General features: G+C 41.4%; 1 protein-coding gene across 4 annotated transcripts in view; it reads right to left on the minus strand.

Annotated features, from left to right (window-relative positions):
• The window catches only part of LOC309700338 (diacylglycerol kinase zeta-like), a 94,724-nt gene that overhangs the window by 8,433 nt on the left and 61,700 nt on the right, over positions 1–24,591 (minus strand). For all 4 annotated transcript variants that reach the window (XM_082523863.1, XM_082523862.1, XM_082523861.1 and 1 more), the window contains 6 exons: positions 23,472–23,551; positions 12,055–12,121; positions 10,305–10,345; positions 10,068–10,210; positions 2,166–2,255; positions 1,059–1,115 (listed from right to left, as the gene is read on the minus strand). In XM_082523863.1, coding sequence (XP_082379989.1) covers positions 1,059–1,115; positions 2,166–2,255; positions 10,068–10,210; positions 10,305–10,345; positions 12,055–12,121; positions 23,472–23,551 — 478 coding nt within the window. The remainder of the gene's footprint in view (positions 1–1,058; positions 1,116–2,165; positions 2,256–10,067; positions 10,211–10,304; positions 10,346–12,054; positions 12,122–23,471; positions 23,552–24,591) is intronic.

Below are 24,591 nucleotides of genomic sequence, written 5' to 3' on the forward strand. Positions count from 1 at the left end.
GCAGAATTTTCAGTTTCTTCACCTCCTCTCAGCACATAGTTTTACTTCTGCTGTTTCCAGCAGATTCCACTACGAGGCATTCACACTGCATTTTCGCAGGAAATGCAACTTTTTCTAGTTGAATTTATGTTTTTCAACTGATGCCACACATGTTACACCAGTCTGTTAGGAAAGACTTTTTATACTTCCTCATCCAGAAATAAACTGCTCTACTGCAAATTTGTGCGTGTACAAAAATGTTTTTTCCCAGACTGAGAGCCAGTGTGCTGTGTAAACAGAGACTATAGCCTAAGATCACAAGTACAGCAAGTGATCTCTCACACAGCTGTTTAGGGTGCAAAACCACTTGTACTCATTACTCAGTGCAAAAACGTTTTAATGAGCACGTTACTTTGTCGCTTTAATGAGTACTATTATGTTTTAATGAGCAGAGATATGTGACTTGACTCAAACTGACTGGTTTCATCATTAATGGATGAAAACTATTAGCAAAACATTAACTCACATCACACCGTCAAGAACAGTCTTCCTCAAATCACATCACACTCCTGAGTGCCCATCATGTCTCCTAGTGCAGCTTAAGTAGAGTTACATGAGGGTTAGAGGAGGACAGCCATTTGTGACCGAGCTACCAAATCAGAAACCTGCCTCATACATATACATGAGAAACTGTAAATGCATCGCTCACAGTTTCTAACGTATATAAAGATAAAGGAGGCAGGCTTCAGAGACACAGAGATATCCTGTATATGATCGACAGGGTTTGTCTGTATTATTGATCTCAGAGTTGTTCTGATTTGGCGCTATACAAATAAAAGTGACCTGAACTGAGTAAAGTGTATTTGTGGACAGCATCACACACACACACACACACACTCGGGAGGCTTGGTTTCAACATCAATTATATAAAATCATTTAATACCAAGCTAATCTGGTCCTAACCAAGGAGTCAGTGTGCTATGAGGCGTTCACAGCCTGATGAAAGGTAGAAAAAACTGTTTGTGTAGAGGTATTGTGTACTGATGAAGTGGTTTAAAAGTGTTTTTAAGCATACTTACTTTTGCCTTTGGTTGGTATCGGCAGCTGTTGTGTTGGAACGATGGATACAGCCCGCTCTGCAGAATACATTTAAAAGGTTTCACTGATGCTAAATAGTCAAATCAATACTCTTTGCTGTAAATAGATGAACACTGTTAAAGCTATACGGCCGGCTTCGATGTGTGTGCATTTTATGTTTTATATTTGGAGTAATGGTGTTTGCTGGTCGCGTTCCTTCATTTCAAGCATCTTGTTAGTAGTTTGAATTTTTATTACATATTTATTTTTTACATGGGTATATGTGTTTATTCTTTTATTATTGACAAAAGCTTAGAAGAAAATTACATTTTCAAGACTTCGAGATGATGAACTGAACATAATACATGCAGAAATCCAAACATGTGGAAGTTATAATAAATCATTTAAAAAAATATAGATGTTCGTATTCTTTGCACAAACATCATCACACAGACAAAGTTTGGTTAAGCTGAGGAGACGATACAGACATTTATACATCCATATACTCTGATCATCATCGCTGTTATCTTCAAGATCAGTCTGTGTTTATCTCGGCATCGTTGGCTGGATGCACCAACAGGGCTTCACAACGTCTGAGGGTTGACGTCAGCATCAGTGATAAACCCAACCTGCTGCTAGCAGAATAGGTCAGTTGTTCTTTCATGTCTTGGCAGTCGGTGGACGAGGAAAATATTCACCGACACGAACCAGAAAGATTTATTTATTTTCCAAGTCAAAACTTAGGGTTAGGATTTGTTTGGGGTTATCACTGATGATGACTTAGACCTCCAACGGTTAGCTTCAACAGTTACATTACCATCCACGCTGTTCTGCTGTGCAGTAACACAACACATGGCCAGATCGATAGAAAAACAACTTTAAGAGGATAAAAAGAGCCACAGAGCTGAAGGGTCTTAGACTGCTTAGACCCTCCTCCTCTTTCTCACTGATTCCTCTGTGGTCATTAACCTGACTATCCCTCATCTCTAGTTCTGGAGAGAGACACTGTTAAAAATATAACCCAGCAAGCTGCAGGCTGGAAGCCAAACAGACGAGAGCTGCGACACCAAACACGTAAAAAACACGGTGCATATTTAAGAGTCACTAACCGGCTGAGTTTGCTGGTCACAGGTTCTTTGTTGTGCGTCAAAACTTCTGCTTCTGTGCTGTCACTGTTCATGTGCTGCCTTGGGGAAGAACTACAGCAGAACACAAAGGAAACAAAGGTAGAGTGAGCATGCAGCCAGGACTTCATGTTGCCTGGACAGAAGAAAGAGGCACAGTTCACAGATCCACTGAGCTCTGAAGCTTCACGTATGCATGAAAACACCTGCATGTGAGATCTCAACAACATCCCTGTGAATATTTGACACAGAGAGAGAAATGATGAACCAGTCATGACTTTACAGAGAGACGTGTTTCAGACAGATCTGAGATTCACAGGGACGTTATGAGGAACAAAACATCTTCAGCCTGTCTGCAGCGTCTTGGTCGGTGTGGTTAAAGAAGTAAACGGTGTGATAATGAGCATGATTGAGGTAAAGGCATGGGTAGAGAACAGAGGAAGGAAGTATAAAGCATTTTAAGGGCTGTGAAAGTAGGACAAGCTTAGGGCAAAGCAAGAAGAAACAGCCGCTATGTGAAATTCTCTGAATTTTCAAAACATATGAAACTGGTAGCAGCCGAGGGAGTCTCACAAAGTCCCAAATCTATGGCACCAAGAGAGAATAGAGAGCACACATAGTGCTTTATCCCAGCACTGATGTGGTTGCTCTACCATTGTTCCCATTTTCCTGAAAAGCAAACCTTTGTGGTCATCTGTGTAATACCAGTTCTCTGAGGTGGGAGCAGCATCATGTTGCTGTATCTGCACAAACTCTCAGCCTGCCTTAAAAACACATTGTTGTGATGTGTTAACATTGTTTTTACTCTACCTCACTGTTAACACCAGTATGATGGCACGGTATCCATCAGTGGCATCCAAGCAGGAATCAGTTTAAGCACAGAAGTGTGAGTAAGAGGACTTAACTGACTGTTCATTGATGCAGCAGATTCCTGATGGTTTGCTTCTTCATCAGGTTACATTTGGATATGTTGAGTTGTTGTGTTATTTTTAGTTATCATCAAGCTCCCTTTAGTTTTGAGTCTTTGTCTGTGCAGTCTGTCTTGTCCTCTATGGACTGTTCTCATGTGTCTCTTGTGTTTCATGTCTCCCCAGTCTGTCACATGTTTCATGTCTGTGTGTTCCATGTTGTCAAGCGTGTGTTGTCATGTCATGTCCCATTATGTTGCCTGTGGTCCATGTTCAGTGTGTTTAGTTTTGCTCCCCCTGTGGCGTCATGTTCATGTGTGTCAGCTGTGTTTCCACTTCCCTCATTACCCTTCAGTGTATTTAAGTCCTCTGTCTGTTTTACGTTTGCATGCAGAGTTTTCCACGTCTTCGTTTTCGCCATTGTGTTTCTGTTTTTCTAACAGAATAAAAGGCTGACTCATCTCACCAGGATAAAGAAGCTTTAGGTTTGTCTGAGGTTAACCAGCTGGTTACTACACTGTGTACCCTGCTTGAACCTACCAAACACAATAACATCTGATCATGGATGATACTGCAAAGTAAAAATCTATGTCAGCAGAATCTTCTGTATGTGTGATCAACAGCTGCATATATAAGTTTTGGTCATTTAGGTGAAATGTCTTGTGTAGCAGCCACAGCTCCAAAGCTGCTGCTCCCAGCACAAAACAGAGACTAAAGTCAAGGATTTGTACTGCTCAGCTGTCTTTGTTTATGTTGTTAAGCTCAGCATCATCTTTGTGTCTGTGTCAGTCTACACAAAATAGAAACTTTCTTACAACGGTTTTAAGTTTTTCCCACAAAACAGACTCCAATTTTCCAAAGATTTCCAATTCTTGAGCTCCTGATTATGTCAGTCTTGATGCCAAACTGACAGTAAGTGAAGCTTTCAGGTCAAAATTCATTTAAAAAACTAAATGTTTTGTGTGTAGGTGTCCTTCAGTGTGTTTGCCAGAGAGACAGGGGAACGGAGAGAAATAGAACAGAGAAAAGTAATTGTAGTGGGAGGAATAACGCTCACCTCTGGCCCTGCGTGGGCAAACCGCTGTGCTGTGTGTGTGTGTGTGTGTGTGTGTGCTGCGTGTGTGTGTGTGTGTGCTGCGTGTGTGTGTGTGTGTGTGTGTGTGCTGCGTGTGTGTGTGTGTGTGCTGCGTGTGCGTGCTGCGTGTGTGTGTGTGTGTGTGCTGCGTGTGTGTGTGCTGCGTGTGCGTGCTGCGTGTGTGTGTGTGTGCGTGTCTAAATACAGTAGATTGGTGCGACTCTGGAGTGCTCTGACATGCATTACGTTTCTCTCTCCATCCACTGTTTTCCTGACTATCTTCCTCCTGAACCTCTCTCTCCCTCACTCTGCCCCTCGATCTCATCTCTCCTCCTCATCCTCCCACTCGGTGCACTCAGCATTGCAAATCAACCCGCCAACACTCACACACGCACACACAGCCAAAGGGATTTACTGTCAGGATCAGCAGGTTGTGTTGCTATGCTTATACTCATGTTGTACCTGTTACTTTATTTACTGCCTCTTTCTGTTCCACATGCAAATGTGTGTTCACAGTTTGTAGCTCACATGGCCACAGCCGCTCAGCTGCCAGGAGAAACAGTAAACAGGTTTTTTGTAACATTTTTTGTAACATTTGTTACTTGATGGTCATAGTTTGTGACTGGGACACATCAGATCACACAAAAGACAAGAAATAGAATTCAGGCTCTAAGCTGCCTTCTAACAGTTTGTTAAAACTAACATTAGTAATGAAATCAGTTCTTTATTAACTAACTAATTATGAGAAGCTTCATGGGAGCTCATGCTGCTTTAGCTGCATTTTTGTGGCATTTATGATACTGTACGGACGAGAATGTCAATCCAGGATAAAAATGAGTGAAAACCTAAAGTGCTTAGAGTGCATACCACAAGAACTAAATGAATCCCCGGGCGAATCCCTTGCCAGGCCGCCCCTGCTAACCCTCCCCACATTTCTTGGCTGTTTCTATACCGCTGGGGTAAAATGCCAAAAAAGCTTTTTTGATACATCATGGCCATCAGAGGAACTGGTAACAGGAAGTAATAGGCCACAAATCCCAGGCCTACTTAGACAAATGGCAAAAGTCATTTTACAGGCATTTTCCTTCCTTTCATCCAGTACAGAGTCGCAGCAGAGCTGAAGCCAGTCACAGCTGTCACAGGGTCCCAGGGAGGAAGCTGAACTACCCGGGAAGAACATGCAAACTCCACACAGAGGAGAAGCAGCCTGGCGTCAAACCCAGGACCACCTTGTGTGAAGTGACGACCCACTGTACCAGTTTGCACACTGTGCTACACAAAACTGATGTAATCTGTGCAAAGACTGTAAAAACATACAGTGGGTGTGAAACTAGTGAAAAGATGATGAAAGAAACATTGCAATACATGCTTGTATAATAATAATAATAATTAGTGTTCTAAACATACTGATGTGTATTTGTGCAACACTTGATGAGCAGAAAAACATGACAAGTGCACTGCTCTGTAGAGAATGGATAATAGTCTGAGAGTGAGCATCATATTATATTTGATGGCTAGACATTTATAAAATTAGTTATTTGGATTTTGGAGTGATAGCAAATGCAATTACGCCCACAGTGCTCTACAAAACATTGTGTTGTTTGTGGCAATTGTTAGGAGTCTAAGTGTTTTAAAGCCCTAGATATGGATTCATCTACTGTCAGCTGGCTTTAACTGGTTATAGTTGCTGTAACTGAAATAATAAATATCTGAGATACTAACCACAGATGTGGCTGTCACAGATGCCTCAAATGAATCTGCATGCAAGGACATCTCAGACATCTCTGTTGTTTAGCCAATGAAGCTTAGTTCAGACCAGTGAAACAGGCAGCACGAAAGGGTTAAAGCATTCCAGTATTCAGTAAACTGGTTAATTATTTATTATTCATTAGCAGTTTGTTTCTTTGTTAAGTGACTCCAGTAATTATATTTATACATTTTAATTTGAGATATAAATTAAGTTTCATTTGAAATAATCTTTTCCTTTAAAGAGCAACCAATCCTTCAGAGTCAACCCAACACGGTTCCAACACTCTTCTGTTGTCTAAAAACATTAGAAACACTTCATAAAGCCACAGTCTTGCACTAGGTGTCAAGTTACTTCATGATGATGACCATTTACAAGCACTGTATTTCAGCACAATCTGATGAATTTCATGGTTAGAGGGCTTCCTCATACACAACAACCACAGCCAGGTTTGGAGAGGCATCCTCAAGAACTTCAAAGGCCATGGCTCCAACAGTAGCCTCACACTAGCAGAGGAGCTCAACAACTTCTTTGCTCAGTTTGAGACCAAAGAAGTTGATTATCATATAAATGGCGGTAAAAAACGGCACGATCGTAGACTCATGTTTTCAACCCAGCTGCGACAGTCGCGGCACAGCTCGCCATCTTAAAAAAAGTACAGAGCTGCACGACCACCCGATGTGCCACAAAGATTGTGTCTTGTGAAACAGGATGTGATGTGAAAATTATCACCAGATACCCGCAACACAAGCGACGCGGCAAGAACAAAAATGGCTGGAGAGAGTTCAACCCCAGGAGAGCTGCTGACCTTGACGGCATCCCAGCGACTGTGGACAAAGCCTGTGTGGATCAACTGGCAGGTATCCTTACCAGGCTGTTCAGCCTCTGACTCATGCCACTGTTCCCACCTGTCTGAAGGCCTCCACCATCATTCCCATTCAAAAGACTGAAATATACACCGTCAATGACTACAGACCTACAGCCCTCACATCAAGTCATCAAGTGTTTTGAGTGGATGGTGTCAACCGGTTTGCTTACTGAGCAAAAACGGTCCATGGAAGATGCCATCACCACTAAACTGCCCCGATCAGTCAGACTCGGCCACCACCTCGCCACTCTACTGTGACTCAGCACCGGATCTCTACAGGGCTGCCTTCTAAGCCTCCTACTGTACAGCCTGTCCACACATGACTGTACACCACCCACCCAACGTCATCAAACGTATGTCGACAACACCTCCGTGGTTACACTCATGTCTGACGGAGATTAGACAGCCTACAGGGCGGAGGTAGAGAACTTGTCCCACTGCTGCTCAGAAAATAACCTGAAACTGAACGAGCTTAAAGCAAAAGAACTCAACATGAAGTTCAGGAGGCACAGACAGGTCCACTACCCTCCCATTAGAGGGAGAACGAGTGGAATCGGGCTCCACCTTCAGGTTCTGGACACCTAAATCTCCGCTCATCTCATTTGGAGCCACAACACCATAAACTCTGGTAAAGAAGACCCAGCAGTTGCAGCACTTCCTCTGTGTCATGAGGAAGAGTAACTGGGACCAGAGGCTGCTACTGGGTTTCTACCACTCCTCAGTGTTTGGTATGCAGGGGTCACAATTGAGAACAAGAAGGCTGCGCAGCCACCAATCGGAGACTGGGTAACCTTCATCACTCAGGCCACTCACACCGACTCTACTCAGACAGAGTCCTTTACACTACTCCCCAGCACTTTGCAACCTGCTCTCTATTTGTGCTTCTCTCTTATTTTGTATATTTTTTCTACTCTTTCTATTTGTATATAATTTTCTTGATGTCCTACTATTCATATTTTATTACTGCACAGTTGGTGTGGAGCACCCATAATTTTACTGTACATGTACAATGACAATAAAGAGCTATTCTATTCTGTTCTATTCTAAGTGCAAAAAAACACATTTAAGGAAGACCAATAGGAAGACCAGAACTGCTTAAATTCCATTAAAAGGGATGGAAATTAGACCATTAGAAACTTCGACTTTGTTCTGATGAACACTAATTTGAAATGGTGTAAAACATGGAGCTGGAGGTAGGATGGATTTGGGAGTCTTTCTCACTGACATATGCAGAATTCAAGACAGCACTTAACCAACATCTTAAAGAGACATAACATGCCATGTGGTTTCTGCTTTGTACCTCAACAGGAAAACGAGCAATAATCCCACCTCTGCCTCTGTAAGACCTGCGTGACCAAGAAGTACCATCAACCAAGCAACTACTTTCAGCTTTCCTACCCTTACAAGCTCTGGGTAGTGTGTGTCTGGGTAGAAATGAGCTTCCTCCAAAAAGTGTCTGGGCTCTTAGTGGTAGGATGGAGAGTAGAGCTGCTACTCCTCTACACTGAAAGGAGAAGGTTGTGATGGTTTGAGGATCTGATTAGGATGCCTTGTGTATGCTGACCATGTCCTACAAGGAAGAGGCCTCTTGCAGGTCCCAGACACACTGGGGAGATTACCTTTGTTACCTTGCTTGGGAACACTTTGTTGCCCCCCCGGGCTGGCAGGGTGATCTGAACTCAGGTGAGTGACAGATGGATGAGTGAACTACAAAGTTTGAGGATTTTCATGTTTTAGAAAATTCAAATGTGTTATTCAATTATTTTGATCTTTTTACTCTATAATGCAAAACATGAGGAAAAAACAGTGGAAAGTCTTATAATAAATAGATGTGCTGAAACCTTTCACTGGTGCTGTATTTGAGGAATGTTTTTCAAGATTTTCATCCTTAGATCAAACCAATGAAGCCGAGTGCCACAGGCAAACACAGAGATGTCAGGAAGATGAAAACACATCTTTGGCTTGGTTCTTTTCATGGGATTTCTTTACTGTAAGAAAATATTGAATAAAACCAGTTTTCTCCCCAGAAATTCTTGATCCTCTCACTCATAATCTGCTTACCCTCTTCTCATTTTGCCTCACGAGAATTGTTTATGGAGCATCAACAGACAGCTGAAGGTAAGGAATTAACCTTCACGAGTCTATGGTACATGGTTAATAATATGAAAATACGAGTAGAATACAAACGTGTTGTCTACAGATCTCAAGACCCACAGACACAAACATATGCAAACACAAGCTAACATAATGATGACAGATTTTCTCAGTAGGAAAAGAAACTGAACTCATCCATTTATGCACGATTAGATTTTATAGGCACTAAAACATAAAGCGCCACACTGAACTAGGAACTTCCAATCCCCCAAATCTACATTTTTATATATTTAACTAAAATTATGAAATAAAATAATAATTAAAACTTTAAAAAGGACCCAGGTTTTTGACATCAATCTATACTTTTTCCCCAGATCTGGCCTGGCCCACTGCTTTAGTCTTTGAAACAACAGACTGACTTTCATTACTGGACCACAACATTGGCTTCCTTGTTTTGTTTCATTTTTTAGAACCAGAAACATAGAAGCAGGGTGAGAGCAACAGACACACATTAAAACACATTAAGGACGCATTTGTGTTTAATGTGCGTCTTTACCTGGGAACAGAGCATGAAGGTGAGTCGGAGGAGGAAGCAGCAGTGTAGACTAAAGCATCAGTGGAGCTCTGACTAGAAGTGCTGTCCCTGGAGAAGCTTTTAGGTCATGAAATAGGCCCTACAGAGTATTTCGTTTGACAGCAATACGAGATGACTCTTGGAATCAGCTTATTTTGTGTATAATAATAGAGGGTTTCTTGTTGGTTATTTAACTTTTACAGAGAGTGAGTGGGGGAGACTCACAGCCAGAGCACGTAGGTCGGACTCGAGCCCAGGTGGCTGCATTTCAGCCGCATGGGGTATAATTACCTGCTAAGCCAGGGGACTAAAGTCTTGATTTAAAAAGGATCATTGTAAACATCTATATTTATGGACTGTCGTGGTTGTTGTCCAACTACAGAATTCGCCACAGAATTATTTAAAAGGCTGTAATAAGAAAATTATCAAAGGAAGAATAATTAATACTTTTCTCATGTAAATTTTGGTTGTAAGTAACTGTAATTGGCAGACTATTTCTATTGATTTATTGATTACTTCAAGGAGTCAAAGTAAGGCCACGCTTTTCCTTCTCCTCACTGCAATGAATGGAACAAAGAAAAAATGTTTAATGAAAATTCAGCTTAGTCACAACTGATTTACCTGCTGTTTACTGGGCTAGGGGCGGGGTTAACCAGGTCGGCCATGGCTGAGGGGGAGGTGCCTACAGTTGTCATGACAACAAGTTCAGGGTCCAGGATGAAGATCTCTTCCTGGGAGATTTCTGATACGTAGTTGAGATGTTCCTGAAGGTTTTAGCAAAGAATCAAACGAGAAGGCATCATTAAGGTCACGGAGTGAAAATGACTAAAAACTAGAACACAGGTGGTGAAACCTTACCTGTGCTCGGTCGATCCTGTAGAAACGATCGGCTGTCGTGGCTGAGGAGACACAAAAAGACGGTTTTAGCCAAATAAAGACAACGTGGGAAAATTACTATTCCTGTAAGCATGTCTCAAACTCAGCTCATTTAAAGCAGATTGCTGCAGGCGGTCATTAAGGTTCAGGTCAGCAAATAACTTTGAACATTGTTAATCTGTACATATGCTAGCTCCCACCTCCTGTGCCAATTACTGTGGGAAACCAATAGCCTGCAGAGTAACAAGACGAGACGCTGCCCCCACAGGGTGAGAAACTGCTGTTTCTTACACCATAAAATAATTGTATTTTATTTCAGTGTAACAGGGAACTCGCATTCATTTTGTGAAGACCAAATCAATGACTACTGTGATGCAACAATGACTTTCTAACCAGACTGCATTTTTGTCCCATTGCACCGAGTTCACCTTTGTTCTGCATCATTATAATGAACATGGACCAGTTTAATTCGTGGTCCAGCACAGCCCAGCAGCTGGTAACACAACTCCTTTCACACCATTCTAGGAATGTTATTCTAAAGCCAGATTCTGTGCAGTTTGTCCATCTGAGCAGCTGGTGGAGGAAATATAGTCTAATATAGGAAGAACTGATGAAATTCTTTGATGTCATGAATACAGTCATACAGTGAAATAACTTAATAACAAACAAATGTGAAAAGTACAAACAAACAATGTAGTTTTTCAAAAGCACTTAAACATATCAGCCATGTGTGTAAATCCTCTGTTGGGTTAGAGCAGAAGTAGCACTGATCACATGCGCCCTCCTCAAACACATCCTCCTTATCTCTCTGTCAGGTAGATGCTGCATCTTTTTAAATCCAGTTTTCTGCTCAATGCCAACAGGACACAACCCAGGCAGAGGTGTGTGTGTGTGTGTGGGGGGGTTGTGTTAATGTGCATGCACATTTAGCATTGTGTAGGAAGCCTGGTCTTTCTCTATGATATTTTTGGCAAGTTGCTCTGAGAGATAAATATTCATGACATTCTCCAAAACCCAGGATCTGATGGGACTATGTTTTATGTTATTTTGAGGAAGTGCTAACACAGAAACCTGTTTACATTAGAGAACTGTGTCAGCATTTGTCCTGCTCACACTGCCTGTGATAATGCTGCATGGACCTACGATACGATTTTCTAACAATTTGAACATTTGAAATCTACACAAAACAAAAGCAGAGTACAGATCTTGATTGTAGGTCACTGACTGCGTTCTTACAATCAGATACACATTTCACAGCAACATGTGGTGCGAGAGATCTGGTATTGCTTGCACAAGATTGAAAAGGGGCACTCAAAATGTAACAAGTTGTGTGTTTGTCCATTTCTCCCAGTGGAACACAAAAAAACACCAGTAATGTGACTTCATCACTGCCTTAGAACAGAAGACAGTAAACTTAATCTGCAACATTTGTAAATGACTATAAACATGATTCCTCTGCCATTATGCTTATGAATGCATGCATTCATTATATGACACATCCATAGCAGCAAAAACATGCATGACTGATCTGAGCTTCATTAAGTTAATTAAAGACCAACAGGCAGCTGATCAAAACTGAACTGGTAACTGCCATTTCAAACAGGCAAGATGAGTGTTGATAAGAGTATTTATGTATAAGTCATACTCATGAAACAGGATGTCACCATAATATCATCATACTGGGTAATGATTAGCATAAAGGTAAAAACTACTATTATTAAGTAATACTTACAGTCGAGGAAACACCACTTTGGAGACAATCTCTGTGAGCAAAGATTCTTCGGCTTGGCTGCCTCCTCCTGAATGACAAACAGACACCTGATTACAGGTCAGTGGACGAGAGAGTAAACAGAAGCTGAGCCGACGCGAGGACGAGATCCTCTGGTAATACTGAGTCTTGTTTTTCAAGCAGTCATGGCTTCTTGTTCAGCTCAAAAGTAGTCGTTGCAAATAATCTCCTCCAAATTTACTGCATGATGAATATCTGTTTCGGGCCACATATAAAGCCATGAAAATATAACACGATTACCAGACATCACAACATTGTTGGGATTTGGTTTTAAAATGAATAAATAGAGTCATTTTTACACATTCTCCTACTGTTGAATCTGGAGAAACACCTGCGAGACCTAACAAGCTGCATTCACATTTAAAGTAGATTAAAGTAGATTACTGACCCTCATCAGGTCTGACTGTTAGCTATTTAGATTTAATAAAGACTAACACAATATACATGAACAGAAACATGCACCAACAAAACACTCAGGGACTATCACACCTGACCATCAATACATCATTCAATTCAGTTTTATTTATACAGCGCCAAATCACAACAACAGTCGCCTCGAGGTGCTTTATACTGTAAGGTAGACCCTACAATAACACACAGAGAGAAAAACCCAACAATCATATGACCCCCTATGAGCAAGCACTATGGCAACAGTGGGAAGGAAAAACTCCCTTTTAACAGGAAGAAACCTCCGGCAGAACCAGGCTCAGGGAGGGGCGGGGCCATCTGCTGTGATTGGTTGGCGTGAGAGAAGGAAGACAGGATAAAGACATGCTGTGGAAGAGAGACAGAGGTTAATAACAAGTATTATTCACTGCAGAGAGGTCTGTTAAGACATAGTGAGTGAAGTAGAAACTCCCATAGCATCATGGGAATCCCCAGCAGCCTACACCTATTGCAGCATAACTAAGGGAGGATTCAGGGTCAGCTGGTCCAGCCCTAACTATATGCTTTAGCAAAAAGGAAAGTTTGAAGCCTAATCTTGAAAGTAGAGATAGTGTCTGTCTCCTGAATCCAAACTGGAAGCTGGTTCCACAGAAGAGGGGCCTGAAAACTGAAGGCTCTGCCTCCCATTCTACTTTTAAATACTCTAGGAACAACAAGTAGGCCTGCAGAGCGAGAGCGAAGCGCTCTAATAGGGTGATATGGTACTACAAGGTCATTAAGATAAGATGAATGATGTCATCGCACATTAGGGCCGAGTCCCATGGATGGACATGCATTCAAGAAGTTGTAGCTTACTTTTCACTTCACATCCAGCTTTAGTTGTAAGGGGTCTCTGCAACAGCAGGTTGTCTTTTTAATGAGCCTTTACTGAGTGGGCACATCCTGCCTACTGAAGACCTTTAAATTGTCTTTGGCAATTTAAAAAATAAAGAGCTGTGACAGGTTTAATCCTCACATCCTACAGCAAACAACGTACAATAAAAATACAAAATCCTCTACAAAGCAAACCAGTTTAGTTTTAGTCATAAAAATAGATTTCAGTTTGCAAACAACAAACGTCGCATCAGGATAAAGCAGACGTAATCGCTGTTCCCTGTGAGCAGGTGCGATACAGCAGGCCCTGGATGTGTCCTGTACACATCCACTCACATTATCTTCTCGAGTCATAATGTCAAAAACTTGTGACAAGAAGAAAGTTGCACTTCTTTATACAGCCTCATTACTGCAACTTTTTGTATGTTGATATGGCGCAGCCTTTTTTACATCCAGTCTCCAATTAGTTTAGAATGCAGCAGCAGGACTTTTTAACTAGATCAAAACACAGACAGCACATTACTGAGATTCCTGCCTCCCTGCTCAGTTTCCCTGTTAGCTGTAGACTGAAGTTTGAACGCTTGTTCTCTGTTTACAGAGAAGTAAATGGTCTGAGCCTGGTATCTGTGAACTCCTGCCCCCGTACAACACAGTCACCTAAGATCTCCAGACCAAAGCCTGCGTCTGTCCCACAGATACACCGGATTATGAGTGAAACAGCAGAATCGATCATTATTTTTCACTGACTAAAAACACACCATCAGTTCTGGCTGACTTTGTCTGACTTCTCAAACAAACGACTCAACCCCACAGGAAATCCTTTGCTGTGTTTTCAATCCACACCACCTTTGAAAGTATTTGAGGGTCAGGAATATTTGTATATTATAGGTTTATCTTCATTTATGGCAAATGAACATAATCTAATTACAATCTGTGCAGAAGTTTATTATAGAGCTCGTGACCTCCCATCAGTATTTCATTGGAAACTTGTCAAAATATAGATATATACTGAGTGACCACCTGTAGGTTTACAGATGTGCTGCTTATAAGGTTGGAAATCTGCAGTCAGCTGGATGAGGGACGAAACATTTCTCTCACAACGCTGCGTCCAGATGAACTTCCTGGGATTTCCTTACCCGCAGGATTTAAAGTCACTTGTTGCATGCTCCGTTTGTTTATAGATGTATTTAAAGTACTTCTAAGTTTCTGATTCCAGGTTTCTACGTGTAACAAGAAGATATGAGAGATGGGGTGGACGCGAGCTTCAGGGCCATTATGTTGTCCCCCTGTAACATTTCCAGAGTCGTTTGAAGTATAAGGAATCCTACAATCAGAAGAAAGCAAATAAAACTGCTGTTACTTTATGGGTTTTTTTTTGAATATCACTCAATAAACTCAGTTTGTTTGTTTGTTGTTTATGTTTCAAGCTTTAATGTGTTTGAGAGCATTTCTCTGTACAACTATGGGAGTGTGCGCCAGATTTCAGCCCCTAGCTTTGAAAAATGTATTTTTAAATGCCAAAGATGGTGGTGCCAAACTATTGATTTTTAAGTGTAGCTGAAGTTAAGCTTGACTTTTGAAATCCCATCTTTCTGAGGTCATATTTGACCTAAAACTATCTGCCTGACATGGATTAAATAGTCCTCTGGCTCCACTGAAAATTGTACTTTGAAAATATTTGTATGTGCACATTACAAAGAGCTCAAATTTATAAAGAAATGTATCATCATCCTACATGTTTTTCAGGGAGATCAGAGAGGACCTGGTATGGAGTGGCCCAGCTGAATGTAGACTGTGACTTGTGTGGCTCCTAGTAAATGAAACCATTTAATGATTTGCCAGGTAACCCATTTGAGTTCAGCACTGCAGAAAGAAAAAGTCACCTTCCAGTAGAAGTGGCAGGAAGAGGACAGCTAAAGAAAGTTGCGTTTTTCTCCTCTCAAACGGTAACAGAAAGGTTCGCTGGAGTAAACACTCCTGCTCTCCGCTGTTTGTCTTTACTTGCCTAATCCTGCTGTCATGTTCGGTACCAGTCTCAGGCTGAGTAAAATGCCTGCAGGCTTTGAAAGAAAACCTACAAACGCTTCTAAAAAGTTTGACTTATCTGAGTGACTGCGTCTTCTTTGCTTTCTCCGTCTTCACTGTCCTACTTAACCTTTATTCTGCAGCAAGTTCAAAGAAAGCAGACAAAGAATGAGTGAAGTAAAATGCCGACAGTACTGTAGGAACAGATACCGGAGTGAATAATAAGCAGACTTCGCTCAAGTGAAATGCTGGTTTTAATTGTCACTGCTTCAAGATGCCTCGTCTCTCATTTTCTCCTGAGATGAGACAGGATCAGCCAATCGCTGCAAACGATGTAACACATGGCAGCAGCTTTACCGGCACACAGCAACAATAAACTGCCTTACTGTAACACAGTCCTTTTCTAGTCAAATTAGATGACAGGTTGCCAAGAAAGGTTCGCCGAGATACACAGAGAGATGCGACTGCCAACCAGAACAGCTCCTCAATATGTTTTCATTTTGTGGACACTGAATGAATGCAGAGGGCATTACTAATATATTTTGTGAGGTTTTTAGCTGTGGTATCAGCTGTAGCAGCAACAGCCTAACCAAGGTGATCCTTCTCCAATAATATGTTCCAGCTCTTCCTCGGTGGATCCTGAGGTACTCCCACAGTTCAGACTGGATATATAACCCCTTCAACGTGTACTAGGTGTACTCAGCAGGTGAGAGCCTGCAAAAGCTCCACTTAAAGAACAGATTGGATGGACTGGCAGAAGCCAAGCTCTGTTTTACAGCTGTTATGTGGGCGTATGCATATTATAGAGCTCTGCTTTGCAAAGAAAAACATTCAAAATACTGAATATCCTGCAACACACAAAAAGTTTACTCGGTAGGTGGTTGTAGAAGCTATTTTTTCTCCCGCTCCATCACAAACTGCACCAGTGAGCATCAACAGTCACCAGAGAGCAGGAGATCAAACTGCGAAACAGGCGTTCATTATTCTGGTTGCTACGCAACACAAAGTCTGACAGCAACTCCCAAATTCTCTCCTATTAATGATCTCGCCTATATAAAATTAGGATGTTGTTAAAAATAACATTTACAGTTAGTGCTGCTCTGATTTCACCTAATGAGGAAGATGAAGAGCTTGTGATGTGGATACATGGTGTCCGACAGGCTGAGTTCATCCAGTGTTTGTCTAAATACAGCATTCACTAGATTCACACTCAAGTAATGGACTTTATCTGCTTTTCAGCAGAGCACAGAAAACTGTTTTTCTTTATCAAGTGAATGAGCTCTCTGCACGCTCTGTGAAACCTGCCTAAAAACTGGGTTTCACCTTTGATCAACAACTGCACAGCTTCTAAATGGCGAATGATGCCGTTTATATTGAGTAGGAAATGACTTCTTCTTCTTTGCTTCATAAATTTTGGATTTTAAACTCAGAGTCAGACGGACAGACTCATTTACCAAAGCACTAATTATTGTGATGCCGTCTGTCTCTAAAGTCTGTTAATATAAACCACAGGAAAAGAGAAGCCGCACGCTTATGAACACAACTCAGATTGCACTGGCCAGCGTTCAATAAAAGCGCAGCAGCTACATCCCATACAACACACATATCAGGGTGACAGAACATGACAGTGTGGCATCTCATCAGCAAATCCCCCTCGGCTAGCACAAGCACAGGAAGAGCAGAGAGGGAGGAAGAACAGAGGATCCTTGATACAGACTCGCTGGAGCGCTGAGCAGGTGAGCTCGCCGAGTCCTGAGACTTGTCATTAAGCTTTGTGATTCAGACTAACCTGTTACAGTCGTAAAAAAATGTGTTGAAATGCTCGTGCATCTTCAAAAATGCTGAATATAAAAAAGTTCACATTGTTCTTAATTCAATTTTAAAAGTTTCATATATTCTATATATTTATTACAAGCATAGTCATTTTCATTTGATGGCTGTGGTTTATACCCCCTGAATATCAAAATCCTGTAATACTAATGAAAACAATCAATTACTCGTTTTTAATGAAGGCTGGCTCCATCGCTCTGGATGAGAGATGTGGTCAGAGGTTGACTCGTGGTGGGCATGAACGTCGCGGTAATGTCTGGCTTTCTTTGAACTGTTTCCAGCCTGGTATGATTGTACAGCATCTTTAACGACTTTAAAAAACAATAATTGGGTGCAGTTTGAATTTATTTTGGATTTTCTCTAATATGCACAAGGTGAACAGCACTTATACAGTACAGGCTCAAATATATATACACACACCGCTGCTAATATTTGGTTAAATATTCACCCCAACCAATCACAGCAGATGGCCCCGCCCCTCCCTGAGCCTGGTTCTGTTGGAGGTTTCTTCCTGTAAAAAGGGAGTTTTTCCTTCCCACTGTCGCCAAAGTGCTGCTCATAGGGGGTCATATGATTGTTGGGTTTTCCTCTGTATGTATTATTGTAGGGTCGACCTTACAATATAAAGCACCTTGAGGCGACTTGTTTGGCGCTGTATAAATAACATTGAATTGAATTGAAATGTCCCTTTAACTACACTTTCGGTGGCCATCAACAAGCTTCGGGCATAATTAACGTTGGATATTCAGCAATTCTTCCGAAGAGTTGACAGGTTAATTTAACCAAGTTTCCTGGCACAAATTTGCAACAGTTCTGAGATCAGCGCTTTGGGACCATCGTCCCAGGAACTTAATGTTAGCCTACTTTAGTCCAAAATGGCAGTTTCACAATGTGAAACTAGCTTCACTGTGCAGAGTCACACTGGAGTTAAAACAGTTCATTACGGGTTCAGGTGTTGCTGATGCACACTGTAACCATTTCCCTCTGATTTCAAGGTGACGATACGGATCTTCTTCCAGACTTCCAGGCAAAACTGTGACATATCTGAGTGTAACACATGTGTAGTGTACATTTGTTTGAAATGATGAATTTAGAAATGTCTCCAAGAAACATTCCCAACTTGTGTAAATCTACACTTGACAAGGAGAATTGTCCATGAGGTGTAGTCAAACTTCTGACTACAACTAGAGTTTTTGTGTAGATTTCTTAAGTAATGGGTAAAGCTGGAATTGCAGTAGCCCAGCAACCTCACTAGTTGTTCAAACTACTCTAACTTCAGTTTCATTGATTACCTAAGATGCCCATTGGAAACCTAGCTCAGAGTGATTCACTCCTAGAACCTGAGCAATTACCTGTTGGCTTTGCTTTGTGACTAGTCCTTCTGGAGCTTCAGGTAGTTTAAAGGTTTTCTAAAGCACAAGTAACTAGAATTAGCTGTGCAGATTTAATGGTTTTAATCTTTGCTCAACAACCCTTGATATCTGAATACAGCTATAAATAGACCTCTCAAATCAGAACTGTACTGTGTAATTGTTTGATTGAGTCAGAAGAACAAAATCATCGACTTGAAGAGACCGTGAGCAGGCAGTGCAGTTTAGTACACGAATGAACGAAAAACATCTACCATTCCAGGTAACTGAGTATTCATGCTAACATTTTTAATAATTTGGGGATTATATGACAAACCCAACATACTTTGCACACCAGGTCAAACTCAACTATTAACTTTGCTGCACACAAACGACACCACAGATACCACACGGAAATACACAAGTAATCAGAATACTTCAAGGTTACCAACACATGAAGAAACTCAAACCGAGTCAGATACAGCACAGCATGCATCATGCAGTCACACTGAGACACATGGGGAAAGTCTCCTTGAAAACAAAACGCTATCAGGAATCAAAGATTACATTATGTCACCTCACGGTGCGTTTTAGTTCCCCATCTCTCAGATTCTGTTTGTTTTGAGAGTACTTTTATTCATGTAGGTCCAGCCAGTGTATAAACACAGAGACGTGTGGTAATTCATTCTCTGACAGTGTTAGGGGTTACATGGAGAATAAAGTGTAGTGAAGACGTGTCCGGATGGTATGAATGGAAATAGCGCTCAGCAATTTGCAGCCATGCTGACGTAAACTGTCATTTGAGGAGAGACTGGAAAGTTGGTTTTGTTTTCTATGTATAATGTTGCCTTGTTTTGTTTTGCTAAACAGCCATTTTTATAAAAGCCACTTTCCTGAATCGGTTGCTGGCAACAATACTGCTCAGAAAGCAGCGGTGGATGACAGAAAAGCTAACAAGAATTAGCTCTGCAGAGTGTTATTAGCGATTGTCACCGAGCTTAGAAGCGTCTGTGAGGCACCGGAAGAGACCTGGTTGTGTTGACATCACACATGAGTTGGGGAATATATAGTACGGGATATAATCTGGGAGCTAACGGCTGCACTCATTTCTGAAACAAGATGAATGCTGCAGTTTCTTGAAAAGGGGGATTTTCGCTGGATGTCCCAATTGAGTCAATCTTATTTAAGTAGAACTGGAGTGATAAGGCCAACACTGACTATGACAACAACATTAACACAGATAGCTCTACCAGAGTTGTTAACAAAATGCTGCATTAGGTCTGAATGAGTGAAGAAAGTCACAGCTTTCAACACCTGGTGTAAAGAAGATTACCGATCGTGGCTAAAAGAGACATTTGGTTGGTTGATGGTGGTAGACGGGGAGGCCAGATTATTCTAGTTTTATGTTTTGCGTGAGAGAACGGCCTCTGGAAGTAAGAGAGCTATATACAGACAGCCTGTCAACCACAGATGGAACTAGGTTGGTTTCAAGGCTGGTGGTTGATCTGCTAAAACTGGAACACCTGTGTAAGACTCTCACACCTAAAATGCTGATAAGAATCTGCAGTCATAGTTTTGCAGACTCGGTGCAAGACCTCGTTTTTTCCCCACAGTAACACCTGACTTGATGCTGACTCATTAAAAATCCATTTCATCTATTGTGCTCATCCAACATCTGTAAAAGTGTCACGTCTGACTTTTTAAAGCAAGAAAACAACATCAAACATCTCAGCCTGGCTTTCATATACTGTGTGGCAGTATATGTTGTTTGTTTGAATCATTAAGCCTTTCATTAACAAGATGGATTCAGGATGTAGTAAACAGATCCCAGAGTTTGGCAGACTAAAAGCTGGTCAGACAGGAAATCTGTAAGGTCACTGGCTTCATTTCTTTGGTAGCATAACTCACACATACAGTACAGCAGGTTTCCATAGAAACTATGTGCACATTACGCAACCATAATGGACACTGCTCGTGCTCATGTGATATTTAGCATCTGACACAAAGAGGAAGGTCTACAGACATTTTTTCCATCCTGGCCGAACTGAAAACTGAGCTGGAAACGTGGTGAGAAGAATATCATGAAAGAAGATGCTGCAGCACATAATGAAACTTTTCTGCAGTTTCCAGGAGAGTCTGTACTTAAACATGTATGTGTGTATGTTTCAATGTTGGCTTCCTTTATCGTGTAAACTCATGTGCTCGTCTCCTTGTACTGATTGATTGATTATACTAATATATGACTCACAAATATTCTCCAGTTAATTAGTTTCAATCTAAAGTTGTGCTTCTCATTTACGAAATGAAATCTTGAAAGCAAAAAAGTAGAGCAGCTGAGTGTAACTGACTTTAACAGAACGTATTTAGCTCATCTTCTGTTATAGATGGGAGGATATAATACAACACTCGCTTTAATAACTGTGTCCACGTGCCTTCGAATAAACAGCAAGAATGAGCAGCAAATATCGATCAGACTTTATGTGGAAGAGAAACTAAGTCCACGTGAAATGTCTGAAGCTCATTGTTAAGACACACCACGTACAACCCTGCTGTCAGACGTTACCGCTGCTCTGGCTCTGCTCTGCGGAAACCTAAAAATGAATGTTGTTGTATTAACTGATATTTCCTAAGGTCAGACTTTGCATAGAAATGTTTCTACTGAAGGCTGAACCCACACTCGTTCACATTTTTACCACAGTTGTCTAGTGTAGAGCAAAACCTACATATGGTACAAACAGATTTTTTATTTTGAGATAACAAATCTTCATCAGCTAGAATGATGCGATTTGCTCGATTATGTTATTTGTCTAACCTTCCATCTTTTTCTAACACGTTTACCTTTTACCAAGTAAGCCTGCAATGTGAGAGCGAAGCGCTCTAATAGGGTGATATGGTACTACAAGGTCATTAAGATAAGATGGGGCCTGATTATTTAAGACCTTGTATGTGAGGAGCAGGATTTTGAATTCTGGATTTAACAGGAAGCCAAAACAGGAGAAATCTGCTCTCTCTTTCTAGTCCCTGTCAGGACTCTTGCTGCAGCATTTTGGATCAGCTGAAGGCTTTTCAGCGAGTTTTTTGGACTTCCTGATAATAATGAATTACAGTCGTCCAGCCTGGAAGTAATAAATGCATGAACTAGTTTTTCAGCGTCACTCTGAGACAGGATATTTCTAACTTTAGAGATGTTGCACAAATGGAAGAAAGCAGTCTTACATATTTGTTTAATATCTGCGTTGAAGGACATGTCCTGGTCAAAAATGACTCCAAGGTTCCTCACAGCGTTACTGGAGGCCAAGGTAATGCCATCCAGAGTAAGAATCTGGTTAGATACCATATTTCTAAGCTTTTCAGGGCCGAGTACAATAACCTCAGTTTGATCTGAATTAAGAAGCAGAAAGTTAGCGGCCATCCAGGTCTTTATGTCTTTAAGACATTCCTGCAGTTTAACGCATTGGTGTGTGTTATCTGGCTTCATGGACAGATAGAGCTGGGTGTCATCTGCATAGCAGTGTAAATGTATGCTATGTCTTCTAATGATACTGCCTAAGGGAAGCATGTATAGTGTAAACAGAATTGGTCCTAGCACTGAACCCTGTGGAACTCCATAATTAACCTCAGTGTGTGAAGAGGACTCTCCATTTACATGCACAAACTGGAGTCTATTAGATAGATATGATACAAACCACTGCAGCACAGTACCTGTAATACCTACAGCATGTTCTAATCGCTCTAATAGGATATTATGGTCGACAGTATCGAACGCTGCACTGAGGTCTAGCAGGACAAGCACAGAGATGAGTCCACTGTCAGAGGCCATAAGAAGATCATTTGTAACCTTCACTAAAGCTGTTTCTGTGCTGTGATGAGCTCTGAAACCTGACTGAAACTCTTCAAATAAACCTCTGCAGATGATCTGTTAGCTGTTTGCCTCTTTCAAGGATGTTTGATATAAAGGAAGGTTGGAGATTGGCCTATAATTAGCTAAGACTGCTGGGTCTAGAGATGCTTTTTGAGTAAAGGTTTAACTACAGCCAGCTTGAAGGCCTGTGGTACATAGCCGATCATTAGAGATAGGTTGATCATATTTAAGATCGAAGCATTAATTAATGGCAGGACTTCTTTGAGCAGTTTTGTAGGAATGGGGTCTAAAAGACGTTGAGGATTATTCTGGATGCTTCTATCAGTAGTAGTCAATAACCCAACTATGGTATTCTAGTTTTTCTATAAAGTTAAATAAAACTGCACTCAAAGATAATAGAACAACAGAACAAATCAGTAATATTTTGGCCAATAGTCACACTTTTTACTGCAGATGTCTTTGTAGACACACTCACTCTGGATGCTCTCATATTCAGGCTATGCACACCACAGAAATCAATATTACCAAGATGAACCTCTCAGGGGGATTCTTAACCAACCAAAACGTTCAAGCTAATAAAAAAATAATCAGTTTCATTAACAACAAAAGGAAAAACTAAATTTTTAAATGTTCTTGATTACTGTGAACATTCGGCTTTCGTTGCTACAGGAGTCCGTTTTCCGATTAAAACTAGAATACAAAAGTGTTGAGCAAGCTTTTATTTCCCATGTGTCTCTGAGCCAAACAAGTGTAGAACATAAAGCCCGACATTTTACTACCAACCTGCAGTCCCACAGGTATAGGATGAAGAGAGCAGAAGTCCTAAAGGTAAAGATAAGAGCAGGAATGTAGAAGGAAACGCACTCACGCACAGACACGGAGCTTAATTAGCTTTACTCCAACTTTTAAAAAGAGTTTTCGTGCTTCTTCACGATTTTGTGTCACTGCACTTTTCTATTTAATAACACAGAACAATGACCCTTTCATCTCAACGTATCTCTTCTGCCACTCTTGTTCTCTCTTCTTCTTCTTACCTCTTGTAATCGCTGGATGTGTTCTCTGCAGGTCTCTAAGTCACTGTCACCAGGAACCACGATCAGTCCCAGAGGAATGGCTGGAGATACAGAGGAACAGGACAATTATCCACCAGCACTTTGATATCTACTTATACACTCTGCAGTCCTCAGGACCCTGAGAGTCTAATTCTGGTCATGTAGCAGCGTGACTCAGAGCTGGGATCGCACTTAAATGGTACAAAGTATACATGTGAGCGGTCGGCAGTACTGTGGTTCCTATGGGCCAAACTGGGAACTGCAAACTGTTTCCCCCACTGTAAGTAAACACCTTCATTCAGTTAACGTAAGAATTTAATTTCCCTGTGACAAAACGAGCAGCACAAGCAGGAGCAGAAGACGTTTTCTTTAAAATGAGTCATTGAGTCCGTAAAATGACAACATATTGGACAACTGCACATCAGATGGTTTTCATCCAGGGCCAGAATTTAGTATTTAGTGCCAAATTGATAATGGCACCAGTAACTTTTATTTTAATAAATAAACCCGACCAAGCTGGCTTCCCATCAGTAAGCCGATGTGGATGCTGAAAGAAAAAAAAGTGCCCCACGAGGCAGCCCAGGCCAGCAGCCTGCACCAGCACAGCACTGCTGGCTGAACATCACACAGCTCATTGTGCTGGAAAAGCTGTCAGACTGCGTGAAGACTTGAACCCACACACACACACACACACACACACACACACACACACAAAGTCGACGGTTGCTTCACTAACAGCAGCCCAGTGAAAGCTTGACAGGTTCAAGAAAAGTGTGGCTTGTTTACTTTTTTGCTAATTGACTTCTCTCACAATATTTCTTGAAAGCAGGCGCGGACAGCGGTCTATTAGCCAGACACACCTTCAAACAGTCACCACAGCGCTGCTTTCAAAGGCAGCTGCTGCATTTGTAGCCGCACACACTGACCTTTTCAAGTAACAGACAAGGCAAAAACATGTAGAACCAGTAAAACAGGCAGATTGTTTTCCAGGGAAACTGTGAACCTTCAGACAAAGAGAAGAACGCCTTCGTTCTCAGACTGCAGTGTTTACCTCCAGTTAGCCATAATTCCAACACTTCTAAAGATCCCTGCTAGTGTTTGG

The sequence above is a fragment of the Aulonocara stuartgranti genome (assembly GCF_965226115.1).
Source record: "Aulonocara stuartgranti genome assembly, chromosome: 23".
NCBI lineage: Eukaryota > Metazoa > Chordata > Actinopteri > Cichliformes > Cichlidae > Aulonocara > Aulonocara stuartgranti.